Source organism: Gobius niger, assembly GCF_951799975.1.
Source record: "Gobius niger genome assembly, chromosome: 10".
In the NCBI taxonomy this organism is placed as follows: domain Eukaryota; kingdom Metazoa; phylum Chordata; class Actinopteri; order Gobiiformes; family Gobiidae; genus Gobius; species Gobius niger.
In genome coordinates, this window is record NC_136861.1 from 25321238 (window position 1) to 25337012 (window position 15775).

The following is a 15775-nucleotide window of genomic DNA, read 5'->3' on the forward strand; positions in this document are numbered from 1 at the left end:
TGATTTCCACAACTCTCTTGTCTCAATACGCACTAATCTACACGATCGTACTTTAGTCAAGAAGTCGAAACAGGTTGGACATCATACAGTCTTAATTTTAAAATCCCTTGTTTCTAAATTTATAAAACTACTATCAACAAATTAAAATAGCTTTCTTCCATGAACGTGAATAACCGAAATTTCTTTTGTCTGTGGAAATTTTTCTGCTCTCATTCTGCCCCCAGTTACATCTGAGTCCATTTGAATAAAAGACATCAACTACATTTTGGGGAAACTAGTGAAAAGGTTTGTCCAACTATCCACAATAGCAACAGAGTTGACCATGCTCCTATCCTTTGTCTTCAATAATGAAGTGGAATACTCAAAGCAATAACAGCTGTAAAAGTTTTATTGACCGAAGATAAACTCAGGCTTACATGATAACCATATACAAGAACTTTACAGTGACCACTTGTTGTTCAACCTCCACAAGGCTATGCATCAATTCAAAGTGCACCAATAATCAATATCACATCGTCGACATGTGTAGAAAGCTCTGTTTAAATGTACAGATAATACACTGCTGCTGATCCGGTCCTGTCCGGCCCAATATGGGCCCAGTGCGGGTGGTTGCAAGTGTGATGGCACTTCCTGCTTGTTTGGATCCATTTGAGTTTAAAACATATCACAATGTTGCTTTTCTGTAAAAAAAAAAAAAAAGAAAAACATTCCCAGAGTTGTTTTGTTTTGCTCATGCGTTTGAGTAATCCTATATATTTATTGACTTCCTTCTCAAGATCTCCAAACACGTGTCCCCCCACCTTTTGATGTAATGACCTTCACCAGACTCAGTGTAGTCATTCAGTGCTTCATTTGCTTCCACTACATTTCTTCCAAGTAGCTGGCAACAATTGTTTCACTTTATTTAAAGAGGATATATCATGCAAAATAAAACTGAGTTTCAATCATTATAACGTTCCTTCATCAAAAACATAACAAACATAAATAAGTAGCATTTTGCTTCATTCAAGCAGTTTTGAGTCAATCTTATCTTACAACAGAAGCTCTCAGATCTATATTTCTGCAAGTCCACAAACTATCACAAAATGTAATCTTGTTGTGATTAATTTTGCAATGACTATAAAGAATATCCTATGCAATCATTCAGCACCAAAACAGTGTTTATCACAGTGCCATCGATATGTTAGCATGCCGTTATATTCTAAAAAGAAAGGCTTCTTGTTTTCAGCATCATTAATCCCCCTTCATTCAGACACAAACCAACATTTCCATTTAAAATACAAAAAATATCGTTACTGAAGTAAAAAAGTATGTTTCTAAATCATAGTAATGCATGATATGTCCACTTTGAACTGCTTCACTGCTCTCAGGTGTTTTGTATGCGCAGAAATGAAGGTTATACTACATGTACTTTCCCGCTTTCCTATAAGTGCGCATTAGTATAGGTAATAATAAAACATGAAAGGTGCAAAAAGAAAAGTTTAAAAAGATTGATAAAGGCAAATGTAGCAGGAGTGTGATCCGCATGTGGACAGTCATTAGATCAGGCGAGCAGCTCTCACTCATTTGGCACTCGGTAACTCTCACTATAGGCTGTCCTTGTTCACAGTCCCGCTCCCATATATACAGTATATAGGCCGGAGAGAGTCATCGTCATGGCAACCGTCCAAACTCGGCACCGTCTCTTATTATACACAAGTGTTATACATCTCTATATAGTGGCACTGGTACAAATATAAGACGTCTGCTTAAAATCTTTATCACAAATTTAGAGACTGCTTTCACAAGGACGAGATGGACACCGCTTTATGCTTCAAACGATAGGCTTTCCTGCATTTGGAATTAAAAGAAGAAAATTGTAAATTGAATCTTTTGACTTCATGAATTTCATTTTGCTTTGAAGCATTTTCCAGGAAACTTGCAGTTGCATGTACATACTTTATGAGAGCACTTTTTTCAAGATATGTAATATTTTAATCAAGGAAAGAAAAATGCAGTCAGTACTACCGCAAATGTAATGAAAAAAATAAGTTCAGATTTGCGTTAACATGAGCAGTGTCCTCTTCTCTTTCATTGTAAAAGCAGTCATCAAACACAGTACTGAAACTTAAGACAACATAATCGTCTTTGACAACTGTCCTCTTCAGGCCGAGTGTAGTATACTGCAAGTGGCTGTAAGGCAGCTCGTCCGTTTGAGAGGGTCACTTAGTCCTGACCACTAGTCTCTGAGGTCAAAGTCAATATCAAGCGAGTTTCCAAAGTCACTAGATCCAAGAGTGTCCATGAGCGTGTCGGGGGTACAACTGAAGAGAAGGTCCATTCAATGTGAGTAGAGACGTCTGCGCGGCTTTTTAACATGTCCACACCTGAAGCAAAGACAAACATCATTAAATACAAGCATCTGAAGTAAACACATAGACGGTTGAACTGTCAATGGCTTTAGGAGCTTTCATGTAGACCGGGCAATAGCTCATGTATTGAATAACAAATGTCAATAACTGGTGCTGAAAACTGCTTATGTTAATCGAGTCTGTATAAAAGTGGACAAAAGTTCCCTATATTGCTACAGTTTTTATCTCGAGTGATCCACATCACTTCAACAGCTGATCGGTCTCTGTGACACATGCAACAGAGACGGATCATTACATGTAAAAGGTGTTGGTTTATGCGGGTACCTTAACAGTGCTGTCCACGGCTCCGGAGAAGAGGCGTCCCCTAGAGACGGCCAGCGCTGTGACACTGCCCTGGTGTCTGAGCAGCGTCTGGGTACAGATCATGTTGTCCATGCTCCACACCTACAACACAGCAGTTCATAGAGTATTTAATGGGACTATACAGAGTTTAAAAATGTCAAAATTATGTATTTTCCTCCCCCTACATGTTCCAACAATGTCCTAAGGTGTTGAATGAGCCCAGACCTATTCACCTCAACTGCCTCTAAGATCCTGCACTGTCACTCAAAAAGGTGTTAATTCGGGTCCGAAGTGCCGTCTTGCACGAGAAGGTGCAGTTACACGTAGGTCCTGAGGTAGCAGTAGTGAGTATAAAATGGCTAACTTGCATCTAGCCCCTTTAACAAACCAATAATGCCTTTGGAGTAAGTAAAACGTTAAAAAAAAGCCCCTCTTACCCTCAGTGAGCGATCATAAGAGGCGCTGAAGACTTTGGTCTGGTCTGGAGTGGAGATGACAGCCAGCGCGTACACTGTCCCCACGTGCCCCGTCAGCGTGCGCACCTGCTCTTTAGACTCGATGTCCCACACCTACACACACACCTCCTTTAGGACATATAACATTGACTTCTCACATGTTTCGAGTCACGGCTGTATGCTCACGTGGATGAGGTTCTCGTAGGTGCCGCAGACAATGTGGTGGTTGGTGACGGCGATGGAGTAGACGCTGCCCCCGCTGGTCTGGAGGACGTGCACACACTCCAGAGAGCGGATGTCCCAGATCTGAGAGAGACAGGAGCAAAATGTGAGAAAGGTAACGCTGGTCCAATTAATGGGGTCTTTTATAACACTACAGTTAATAAGAAATAGTCCGTCTGAACATTTTTGCATAATTTTGTGCGCTCCCTCAATCTTCAAGGGCATGTTTTTGGTGAATTTTGGCAGCGTTTGTAACAGTCATTCTTGGTTCAATAATATTCTGAAGCTTTTTCTTTATTGGAGCATTATTGGCAGTAACAGAGGATGACGATCTCTTTCTTCAGACATTTTTTCTGTGGCCTGTCCCAGTCCCAGAGGTGTTCATTAGTGCCTGGCTCTCATTCCACATATAAACATACACACACGCTTGTGAGTGCTGCACAGTGGGGACACAAAGCCAATTACTGTGTACACTTGTTCCTTTATCTGCCTTGGAGCAACTCGCACTGCGCTGAGGCTAATTATCAGTGTTCAGGAGTGACAGCGGGCCCAGGGCATATTTACACACCGTAAATGTTCAATACGATACATGCGTTTAGCCTGAGTGAGCCGCTCTTGGCAGGTGAGGGATTTCCACTTCACAGCCAGATGCTTGAAGAAATAAGCTCTACAATGGGTCCAGAAAATGTTCAGACCCATTTCTATTTTATTTGCTTTGCTACAAACAACAATACACGGAAAATTAGGGCTGGAACAAAATATTGTTTTGTAATATATCGCAATACGTCTTTGTTGTGATACGTGTATTGTTTCAGAAAACAGGTATTGCAATACTTTTGATACTCAATTTAGTTCTAAAAAATATATATATATATAGAAATGTTTTTGACTGAAAGATCACTATGATAAGACCAGATTTGGTGCCGATTGGTTTAAACCAAAGACTTTTCAAAATGTTTTAATCAATTTGAGACTAATTGAGACTAATTTTAATTTATACATTTTGGAAACTTCATTCTTATTTAATTTATTTGAGGGTAAAAGAATCACACATTTAATACTTTGTACACTGGAATAATATCGCAAGACGTATCGTATGGGGCCCGCTGTATCGTGATATATACTGGGTCCCGTGTATTGTTTCAGCCCGACTGAAAATAGTACAAACATTTTTTTTTTATGTTTTGAAGAAATAAAACCAAAATTTCATTGTTGATTTCCTATTCCATACAATCATAATTGTGCTATACATTTGTTACTTTATTAGGTACTTTTTAGTTATTTTTCAGACTGCAATCTAACATATCGCAATCCTATTATAAAGATTTTACATTTAAATTTATTTGTAAATATGGAAAAACATCATCAAAATCCATGCTTCGATTTCCTAATGTAAAAAAAAAGTTAGCTCAGAAAATGAGAGCAGATGAGTGAAATTGACGAGAGAGCTGTGTACCTTGATGGTCTGGTAGGATCCGCTGTACAGGTGGTTCTGTGAGGCCACCAAGGCTCTCACCCAGTGGTTCAAACCAGTCAGCTCCTTCTTCAGCTTCAGCTCTGTTCCCACTATGTCCCACACCTGAGGAAGAGGAGTATGAGGAAGAATAAGACTTACATTAATTCTTTTGAGATGGGAAAGAATGCACCCAATTCAGTTTTGCCGTTCTTTGCGGTCATTGTGGCTAAAATATATCGCAAATTTACTGAGATTTAAAGTTTAAATGTCAGTCTTTTTTTTTTCTAACGTCCTAAAATAAACTTAAAGATATACAAATGTTCAGTTTCATTTTCCCGGTTTAGTCTATTTTAGTATCATTTAAGAAAGCAAACACCTTTACCTGAAGTTAAAATGGTTTAGTATAATATCACAGCAATATTGTTATTATATATCCTACTTTGAGGAATGTCAGTGTAACTTCTCTTGCTGATAGCTGACCAATCAAGCACTCCTCTCATTCTGCTGGAATGCTTCGGTGATAATCATTTCCAGCCTGCACATTCTCCTGCGTGACATTTGGCGGTGTTATGGAGTTATGCGTTGTGTACCTTAATGGCCTTGAGGGAGCCGCTGAAGAGCATGTTGTGAGAGGAGACCAGTGTGCACACAGGGTTGTCGTGGGCTCGGATCGTGTTCACCTTCTGCAGGGTCTGGATGTCCCACACCTGCACATGAGACAAAAGCACTGGGTTAGACGTCTGTAAATGCATTTCTTTTGTAGTTTTTTAACCCATATTATCTTTGAATAATATTAGTCAATCTAATGATCACAATTCTTTATTGCATATATGGTTTCATAAAAGAGCATGTTGAAGACTCTTACAATGATGGTGCAGTCAGCAGAGCCACTGTACAGGCGGTTTCTATGGAGACAGAGGAGAGGACCAGTCATGGATTCAACAACAGAAGATAAAATGGATTACACTCAGTAATTGTATTTTCTTACCCCTGGATGCACAGAGCCAGGACGATGCCATCATGCCCCTCCAGAGTTTTTTGACACTTGTAAGTGGTGCACGTGTCCCAAACCTGAAGAACACGAACATTACAAGAGCGTACGCTACAGTATCAAGTTTATTTGCAGAGCACAAGAAAAAGGATTCACTACTCAACAGTGTTTATTTCTTTGCTATGAGAAAAAACGTAATGTTAAATTGTTCTTCAGTTAGTTGAGTAGTACCTTGATGGTTTTGTCAGAGGAGCCAGAGAAGAGCAGGTCTCCGGTGGAGTAGACGCACAGACACCACACTGGACCCTGGTGTCCCACGAACGTGCCCTTACATTTGAAGATCTGCTGCGGGTCATACGCTGCGCACAAGACGAATATAGTCTGCTTATATTCATGATCGTGACTTTGAACATCAATTAAACGAGATACTCACAGCCCAGTATTCCCATATTGAGTCTGGCGTTGATGTGGGAGAGCTCATCCTATTGAGACAAGAGTGTTTTATTTAGATGTGTAAATTACCATATGCACCGTAGATAATGAAAGAAAGCATACATTGAGCATGGACGCATCTCTGCGGAACTCCATCAGGTCTTCACTCAGTTTGCTCTGGTTCTCGTCCAACACGTCTGGGAAAAATATTGTATTTTGTCACAGGGACGGCTTTATAGGCACATAACTTTTTTTCTTCACATAAATGTCAAACAGTAAACTGAAGTTTGTTTCTTACCAAATTTGAGCTCCAGGTTTTTTTCCAGTTGGTCTAGCTTCTCTGAAAGTTTTCCCAACATGGAGCGCAGGAAGGCAATGTCCTGGTCTTTCTGCGCCAGGGTCAACTGCATCTCATGAAACCTAACGAGGACGAGGTATGACTTAAGATCCGTTACAGTGCTCATCGACATAAGCTATAGGCTAACTAACCTGTCATCTGTCTGCTGCAGGAACTCTTTCAGGCCCTCGAACTTGCACACCTCCAGATGTGTCTCATAAGTGTCCTGGTTCCCGATAAAGGTGCAGCTGTGGCCATTCAGAACAGACACTTGGCTTAGACTTTTGCCACACGCACCATCCTGTCTAAACGTACCTGTAACACTCACCCATATTTGGAGTGGGGACATTTGATGTGCTCACACTCTTTGAGATGGGCCTCCAGGTTCATGGTGAGCAAAGGGGGGCACAGCGGGTTGTTGGGACAGCGCACTGGCCGGTAGTCACAACTGACCTCGTGTTCTCTGAGAAAACATACAGAAAACGCCTTGAGCAAAATGTGGAAAATAAAACAAAACAACATAATTTAATTCTATAGGCATTACAGGATGCAGAACAATGTCAAAGGTCATTGGTGCTGTGTTAAAACAGATGTACAAGGCAGACAGACTTATGCACCCTCGCAATGATGAGACTGGAGATAGACTTGTGAATAATAACGTGTTTGTGACATATGTTTGGCAGCCACATGCCTCAAACTTATTGTGGCTTTCAAAGCATCCATTTCCCCTATTTCTCCTCGGTGCAGCCGCAGACGCACTGACACACATACGCGATAGGAAAAGAGAAAGGGAAAGAGGGAAATACTGTAGATGATGATAATCCTCTGTTGTTGTTGTCATTATAACCTCCTACTTTTGCCCTTATAAAAATAACCTTTCCAACCCGTCATACAAATGCACATCATCTTCTTCAGCAGCAGAAATAATTTATTATCCACCTACGACTATTATTCCATCACCACACCTCACTCGCTTTGTCTCTGCATGTTTAAATCTCTCCTCTTTGAATGGCTCACACAGAGACGTGTGTGTTTCTTACTTGCGTGAGGTCAATTTGATGGTGAAGGGGCAGCCCAGTGGGTCCACCTCGAAGGTCCCAGGTTTCCCGGCCACAGCACCGGCCGCGCTCCCCGTGGCCCTGCAGCCGTATTTACAGTGGATGAACAGCTCCCCGATCTGCTCTGCCACAGCAATGTTGTTCACCACCACTGTTAGCTTCGCCGCGTCCACCGGGCACTTATCTGTAACACATAGTCGGGTTTAGATGATGACTAAATGAGACAGAAAATGAGAAAAAACATGAGCAAGAAAGACGAGATAAAACTTGAATGTGCAGTAATGAGGGTATTACACATTAAGAGCTACACACATGAGTAGGACGTCCTGTCAGTGGTGTAGAATTGAATAAAGGGGGGTTTTATGTCAAAGCCTCACCTGAAGTCAAGGCACATCGTCTGCAGAAGGTGTGCTGGAAAAAGACAACAACAATAAGCAATCAAGTCCTGTTCCCACAAACCTACTGTGAATCTGGAGCCAAATCATTATGACTGTATATATTTTAGATTGGTGTGATTTTCTGATTATTTTCTGAACACACCGGTACAGTGAAAAGATGGATAAAGAATAGAGTAGTTGATACATTTCTTGTGTAACATACCCCACAGGTTGTGATGACGGGGTCCTTGAAGACACTGCAGCACAACTGGCAACATAGTTTGACTGAAGGCGGCTCAGCAAACACTTGTGCTTCCTTGAGGAGAAACGTACATTCATGTTGTTCATTAATGCGACGTTGTCAAAACTGCAACTGGTTTCAGGCGTTTTGAATACATTTTGAACCCCAACCTAATATTTTTGAGACAATAACGATATTTAAAATCATGTACGGAAAAAGACATTACCACATGTACAAAATATGTGGTATAAACAAGATCCGTTTTTGAAGTGGTGGGTATTAGCTTAAAGTATCTAGTTTTGGGTGGCTGGTATTTGTGAGTAGAGGCATGTCGTACCGTGTCCTCCTCCTCTTCGTGGAGAGAGAAGGTGGAGCGCAAAGATATGTTCGACTCCGAGTGGAGCGACCGCACTGAGATGGCAGAGTCGGACCTCCGAGGAGTTCCAATAGGCGGCTGGAGAGGGCGAGAAAGATTAGATTTAAGATTTATATCTCGTGTTAAAAAAGAGCAAAGACAGAGCGCGTGTCTACCATGTCGTCGTCGTCGCGTGGGGAGTAGGTCAGAGTGCTGGAAGAGGAGGGGGTTCTTCTGTGCTGCTTAAAACTGCTGGTTCCTTCAGCTAAAATTAAGAAACGATGAATTGTATGTAAATTAACAATTCTCCCAATAATTATGACATTAGTAAGAAAAAGAAATGTAGTTTTAGATCAATACACACACAACACTGCATTAAGGGTGGATTCTTTGCTAAACTGGATATTGCTCCACTGGTTAGTCTCACACGTCACCATTTTGCTCACTTCCTTTTGCCCATATTGTGATATTGGCCAGACTTTAAACATGAAGTACATTCACCTTTAGCTCCAGCCGCCACAGACGCGAATGTGGGTGCAAAGGAGGCCTCCATCCTGGTCTGCAGAGATGAAACATAATGAATGTGTCTTTATTAGCTGAGGGCAGATTGATAATTATCAATATATTTTAAGTATCTGACCGTGCTGGTGGAGTCTCCACAGGTGGATGGGCTGGTGGAGGACGTTGGCTCTGAAGCTGGTGTGGCTGATTCTTCTGAGTATTTGTTGTAGTGTGATGTCTTACTGCTGCTCATTACCCACAACACTGGCACATGTCAAAGCGCTAGGCCTGGAAGAGAGACAAACAACACAATCTGAAGAAAAGCATTTCAAATACGGAGCCATAGCAGCGCCTGGGGATAAATCCATAATGTTAAGCTGGCTGTATGTTCGAGAAAGCAAAATACGCCTACACTTGGCCAGAGAAATGCCAGCGCCTGCCAGAATCGCTAATGCAGTGAAGAGTCCCCGAAGAGAGGCCAAGCAGTGAGCAATATGTGCCTCTGCACACTGCTGTTTTTCAAATGACCCATACAAGCAAACTATCATTCTACTCTACAAGTTTGACCTATTCTTTACAAAACACAATAAATGCAAGGCACAAGTTATGAAATTTATATGCAAGAAGTTTTGACGCAAATAAAGTTTTCTACAATAAAACAGAATATCCAAAGATGACAACCTTCTCCTCGGTTAAACTTGCAGAAGCAGTTGAAAACGCATGTAATGTTAAGGATTTCACTGACAGTGCATTTGATGTAATGCGGATTCTTTGAGGTTAGAATTGGTATTTGTTGGACATCTCATAATGTTACATTATAGGACCTGTTCATGTCAAACACTGGGGGCGGGGGTTAAAATAATTAATTCAAGACTGTGACACATTATAGTCCTTTCATAAAACTGTATTTTAAAGTTTCCGGTATCAATCAAATCTGAACTATACGGAATAAAAACTTAAACCCTTGATGGAGGGAAAACCTCCTTAAAAAGTTGATCATAACTTGGGACACAAAAGGATGCCATAAATCAGTTCAGATCATTACATAACAAAGATCAAACAGATGATCCAACACAGGATAATTTACTCTATTTGTTTATTAAATATGCAGTTCCTAATATTCACAGGACAGCTTTTGTTAAATCAGGCATGCCAGATATCCCTCAAATATTGTAGAGTAGCTTATAAAAAGATGATTGTCATTTCTATTTAACAAAGTTAGAGCTACGAGACAGATGCAGCTACACAGTCAGACAGATATCTTAGCCAAGCAGTAAGACTGAGTGAGAGACATCAGTGTTGGTCTAAAGCACAAGCATGAGCTGCTCAATGTGGAGTATTATCCACACAGAGCTCACACTGTTGTGGTGGTGCTGCGAAAAACAACCACTTCCCTGCTACTGTGTTAGAAAATGACGTTTTTACTGTCAAAGAATTGTATTGACGCATCTTAAGAATAGCAACAGAGGTTAGATTAGTTAGATAAGACCAAAGGCAGAGGCAGATCCAAGTATACATCATATTTTTTGGACTATAAGTGGCACTTTTTTCATAGTTTGGCTGGGGGTCCGACTTCAAAATATATAATTTCACATGTTTGCTATTTTCACACTGACAGCTGCTAGAGGGCGCTCTAGGCTTGTGTACCAGTATCTGCTACTTCTGTACCACCGAAGATAAAAAATCAAATAAAACGAGCAGCAGAAAAAACGTTTGGAGTAAGCGAGAAACTTGTGAAAAGCAGAGGTTACTCTTACTGCAATGAAGAAAACAAAAAAAGCTAAACACGAGTTAAAAGCTAGATTGCGACAGTGAGAGGAACGAGTTTGCAAATGGGTGCCTGAACCAAGTGCTGCCGGGAGAGTTTTGTCAAGGGTGCAGTTACGCCTCCATGCCCAGGTAGTTGCCAAGGCTGGTGTGACTTATACTCCAAAGCAACTTGTATATATGTATAATATATGTTTTTTTTCTTTTTCATTATGCATTTTTTGGTTTCAAAAACACAGGTTACAGTATGAGGAGTAGAGGGACATTTTAACTATGTTTTAAAAAGACACAGCTTTAATCTGGACGTCAGGGAAATACTATTGTCTTTTTTTGTGTGTGGTTTTAATCCTTTCAATTTGCACTTCTTTAAATGTAGCTTTTATTGAGTTAATTCAGCAAATACAGAAGTTCATTTGCTGAAGTGGTTTCCTCGGACATTATGAAATTAACACACCCTGGGACAGTGTTTATTACAAAATGTGTTGAGCAAGTGTGGAAATCACCCAAGGCACTTTTTTTTTTTTTTTACCCAAGACATTTACTGCCGCCTTATCACAATTAATGACGGAACTGTGGGTGGGCACTTCACAAAAGCTGAGGGCAGGAGTGAGGGCACTGACCCTGACATTACCCTGATGTCAACTCAAAGGCATGCAGACTGTCAGCTCGTGTGCACCCCTCACGAGCTTCTCCGGGTCCACGGAGAAAAAAAACCGACCAACGAATCCTCTGTCAATGTCTGGCTTTTCTCACGTACTCCGGAGGTTCCAGTAAAAGCACGCCCACACGCACAAACACACACACAAAGTTGACCAAGCGATCAAAACGTGATATTCACAACAGTGTAAGTTTATAAAGCGTGTATTACGCCGTAAAGCCGATCCGTGCCCACGAACACCGAGTAATAACAATCAAGCCCCATAATTAGCTCGTAGAAGTGGCTTGTTTGCTAGCTAAAGTTAGCCAATGTGGCATATATAACAACAATCACAGACGTAGGTAAAACTCTCGCGTGCACCGGAACAAGTTATCATTGTTGTGTCGTTGCTGACGCTAACGTTTCGGAGATTGTTCATTAAAACGTCTCCCTACCATTATTATGGCCACAGCGCAGCTTCAACTCTGCAGATGATTCCCCAAATCTTTTCTCTCTGCCCCCCCCTCATTCGCACGGCTTCACATACACAGCGAAAATCACGCGTTGCATTGTGGGATGTGTAGTACGACGTAAAAGCGTTCCGTTTACGCAAAACAATTATCGTTTTGGTTAAACTACATTACCCACACTCTTCCTGGTGAGCGCCGATTGGTCCAGGCGCTGTTAGTGCGTTTCACAAGCCAACTGCGAGCAATTATTCCCAAATATATACACAGTCCTCCCGCTTTTCCTTCTCCATTGGATCCCCGTTGGACCGAGCTATCGTGCGACACGGAGCGTCACGTTAGAGGATGGCACGTGTGCGGTGGTGTGATGGAGAAATACAGCCCTGGAAGAAGGCCTTTCATGCTGCGTGGGGAGCATACAGCTGTGGAGCACCTCTGCAAAGTGTTATCATCACTGCACGAGCAAAACCGTGATGCTACAACATCTTTTATTCTCCTCATGTTCAGACCTCTAATGATTCCTACCCGGTCTTGGTAAATGGAGCCAACTAATTGTAGTTCTTTAAAACTATCACTTTACTCATTTTATTTGAGGGAGACCCCAAAAACAAAGGTCTCTACTTGTAGAGGGGGTCTCTAAATGAATAAATGAATACATACATGAATACACAAACAACATTAAGATCACTCTGTAGTCTGTATCTATTATCTACACGCAAAAATGACCCTCCCCTTTCCAAATCTATTACTATTTGTGTAAACATTTACTTCTTCATTGCTTTTATCCAGTGCATAGCTTTTTCTTTTAAGAATGAGTTGCCCTTTTCCCAATACTGGATTTCTGTCATTTTTCACTATGGCCAGAAGAGGATGCTGTTTTCCAACAATAGGTCTCATTACCCCACAGAGCAGAAAGGCTGTAATCCCCCATTATAGTACAAAACGTTATTGAAAAACTTTATTTTTTTTGGACGTAAAATGTCCACAAGACTAATAAAAAAATATGAACATTGAAAGCTACTGAAGACAACATAATCTTTTTGAATCCTAAACAAATCTTCAACCGCATGTGTTCTATGGCAATACATTTACAATTGTTTAACAATGGCAATAGCAATGTGGTTGTTGCAAGAGAAAATAGGTATATACGGCATTATTTAACATAGTTATCACATTTCTCTTGCTTTTTCCAATACTGCATAGTCAAAAATTAGAGCGAGTGCAGTTTCCTGAGGTATTTGCATGTGCACAAAAATGCTCAGAGGCAGTATTCACTTGTGAATGGGCCCCCACATGTTGGTACACAGAGCCACAGACAGAAGAAGTGCATAGATAGCACTGGCCTGAAAGTACCTATGAATAAGACATGCTCAATACACACACACCACATACACAGCTGGTTCCATTAGAGCGGGGCCAGGCCATTAGTCGTTTTATCTTCTTTGTGTTGACGTGACTTTTATCCCTCCAGCCTCACAGTTATCAAGCAGATGGCGTTTTAGCATGACAGTATCATAACTTTTTAGAGATGGTAGAAATGAAGACAATTGACAGTGTATGGCTCTAACAAATGTGCAAGTTTTCCCATATGTGGCAGATGAGAGTGGGCACAAAACTCAGCCCAGCCATATTTGAGTAAATATATTATAATATAATATTGATTGTGTTTAAAGCAGGCGGAATTGTGGAGGCAGATGTCTAAGCAAAGATTTACCTTCTTCCACCATCTCAGAATAAAGTACCAGGCCAACCCACAGTGCAGGTAGGTGTCTGGGAAGTATCCAAATAGAGCAGCGACTCTACAATAAGCTCAGCTCCCTCTCCATCTTAAAGGTCCTGTTCGATGTAAAATGTTGATTTACCCCATTCCTGTGACACAATAGTGTCTCTTTCTGAATAGGGATGGGCTAAAGCTTGGTGTAGGCACTGGGAAGTCTCCTGCATTTGTAAATTGAATATACCTCCACTGGACTAATTCTAGTCATTTCATCAGTCTCATTACTAAAAGCAATAGCTTATCTATTGTAGGCTCTGCACATCCCACCATTGCCAGAAGAAGACAACGACATCTATTCCAAGATTCCCATGCAAAAACAATAGCTTCACACAATTTATTCAATGCTGTAAGACGGCCAGGGTTTCTTTCCACAAATATTTGTTGTGAAATAAATTACTGGTGAAGCAAAGATGTCCAAAATTATTTTATAAAAGCCTGAAAAAGCATAATGGAAAGTTAAAGGCACATTGCGTAACATTTTGGAGCATACTGTTGTCAGCAATACAAAACATGCTCCTAATGAACAGCGAGACACAGAAAATGCAATTACTGTATTGGCTAATCAAATGGGTTTGGATAAGGACCAAACCTGTTTAAATCTCATGTTTGGCTGCCTTTAGTCAACATCTCCATGTAGACAAGCTGGAGACGTCCCACTCTCAGCAAACACACCTGGCTGTTTAAAGGTATTTTTCCATGATAAAAAAGGCTTGCATTATTTATTTATTTGGTGAAATGTTGCGTGGCGTCAGTGTTAATTTCGTCGACTAAAATATTTAGTCTTAATTTTAGTCAAAGTGATATTTTTGACGACTAAAATTGGACTAAATAAAAATGAAAAGGAGAGGCTAAAATCATCCAAACTTCTATTGACCGTCTGAAAGAGCCTCAGATCATGTAAATTCACCGCCAAATGAACAGGTCTGTGCTTTGTTCATGTGGAGCAGCTCCATGAAGCAGAGGACCTTGATTAAATATGATTATAAAGAAAATTATTAATGCAAAGTCGACTAAATTAGTCTTAAATTTAGTCGACTAAATTGACATGCAATTTTAGTCGACTAAAACTAGACTAAAATTGAAAAGCTTTTTTTGACTAAATCTCGACTAAAATTAAATTACATTTTAGTCAAAAGACTAAGACTAAAACTAAAATAAAATATGTTGTCAAAATTAACACTGCGTGGCGTGCCTTAAAACAAGAAGCATATGCGCTCACTGCTGATGCTCCATAATCCACTTGATTGACATGAACATTTTGGTGGACTGTGGAAGATGTGTTTAAATTTAGGTCAATACAAATGTTCCACACAGATATGAAGGTAAACAAAAGCAGCATTAACTTAATCTTAAGCCTCCACTCACTTCTGCTCGTGTGCACACTCTTGACCTGGATCCACACAACAGGCCGGACCTCTCCCATTTACTCTGCCATTAGAGGCACATGCTGTAGGGGACAAAGACAGCGGCCCAGATCACACACAAGGGACATGCTACAGACAGAGAAAGGGGGGTATGCATGTTCATGAATGGCCATATACCAGAATTCAGTGGAATGAAAATATTTTGTTCTTCAGAATTTTGTAAAAAAATAAATAAAAAAACATTAGTGAAAAATAGAAAGAATAGATTTGTTTTGCATTTCAGATGATGCTACAGCGTTCCTGTTATGCTAAATAGTGTATTGTATTTAATCCTTTGCAACCTCCTGTTTCCATGATTCACATCATATTATGTATGAAAAGCTGCTAACCCTGTACAAAAATGTTCTGAAATACATGCGATTGTTGTATTAGATTAGATTACAGTCAGGAAGAAGTGGAAAGTTCCATGTAGGTCCACTCTCTTGTATTAATTACTCTGTCTTACAAATAAAGTCTGTCTATCCAGCCCAATCCACAGCCGCAATCTCTGATCTGAAATGTGATTTATGCATTAATAATGATTGCTGAGTAAGGGCAAGTCTCTAAGTGCTGCCGGTATACCCACACCATACTGGCTCTATGCAC

At 40.5% G+C, this 15775-nt stretch overlaps 1 protein-coding gene across 1 annotated transcript; it reads right to left on the minus strand.

Moving 5' to 3' along the window:
- Positions 1–379: 379 nt before the first annotated feature.
- Positions 380–12127, minus strand: traf7 (TNF receptor-associated factor 7). Its single transcript, XM_079563896.1, has 22 exons — positions 11978–12127; positions 9258–9406; positions 9119–9176; positions 8794–8882; positions 8600–8716; positions 8245–8337; positions 8022–8055; positions 7627–7828; positions 6915–7049; positions 6739–6834; positions 6548–6669; positions 6373–6446; positions 6251–6299; positions 6049–6176; positions 5815–5897; positions 5692–5731; positions 5417–5533; positions 4827–4949; positions 3335–3454; positions 3131–3262; positions 2676–2795; positions 380–2366 (listed from the first exon to the last, which is right to left on the minus strand). The coding sequence occupies exons 2-22, from the start codon at positions 9369–9371 to the stop codon at positions 2352–2354; spliced, it is 2061 nt and encodes a 686-aa protein (XP_079420022.1). The 5' UTR covers positions 9372–9406; positions 11978–12127; the 3' UTR covers positions 380–2351.
- Between the last annotated feature and the right edge of the window lie 3648 nt (positions 12128–15775).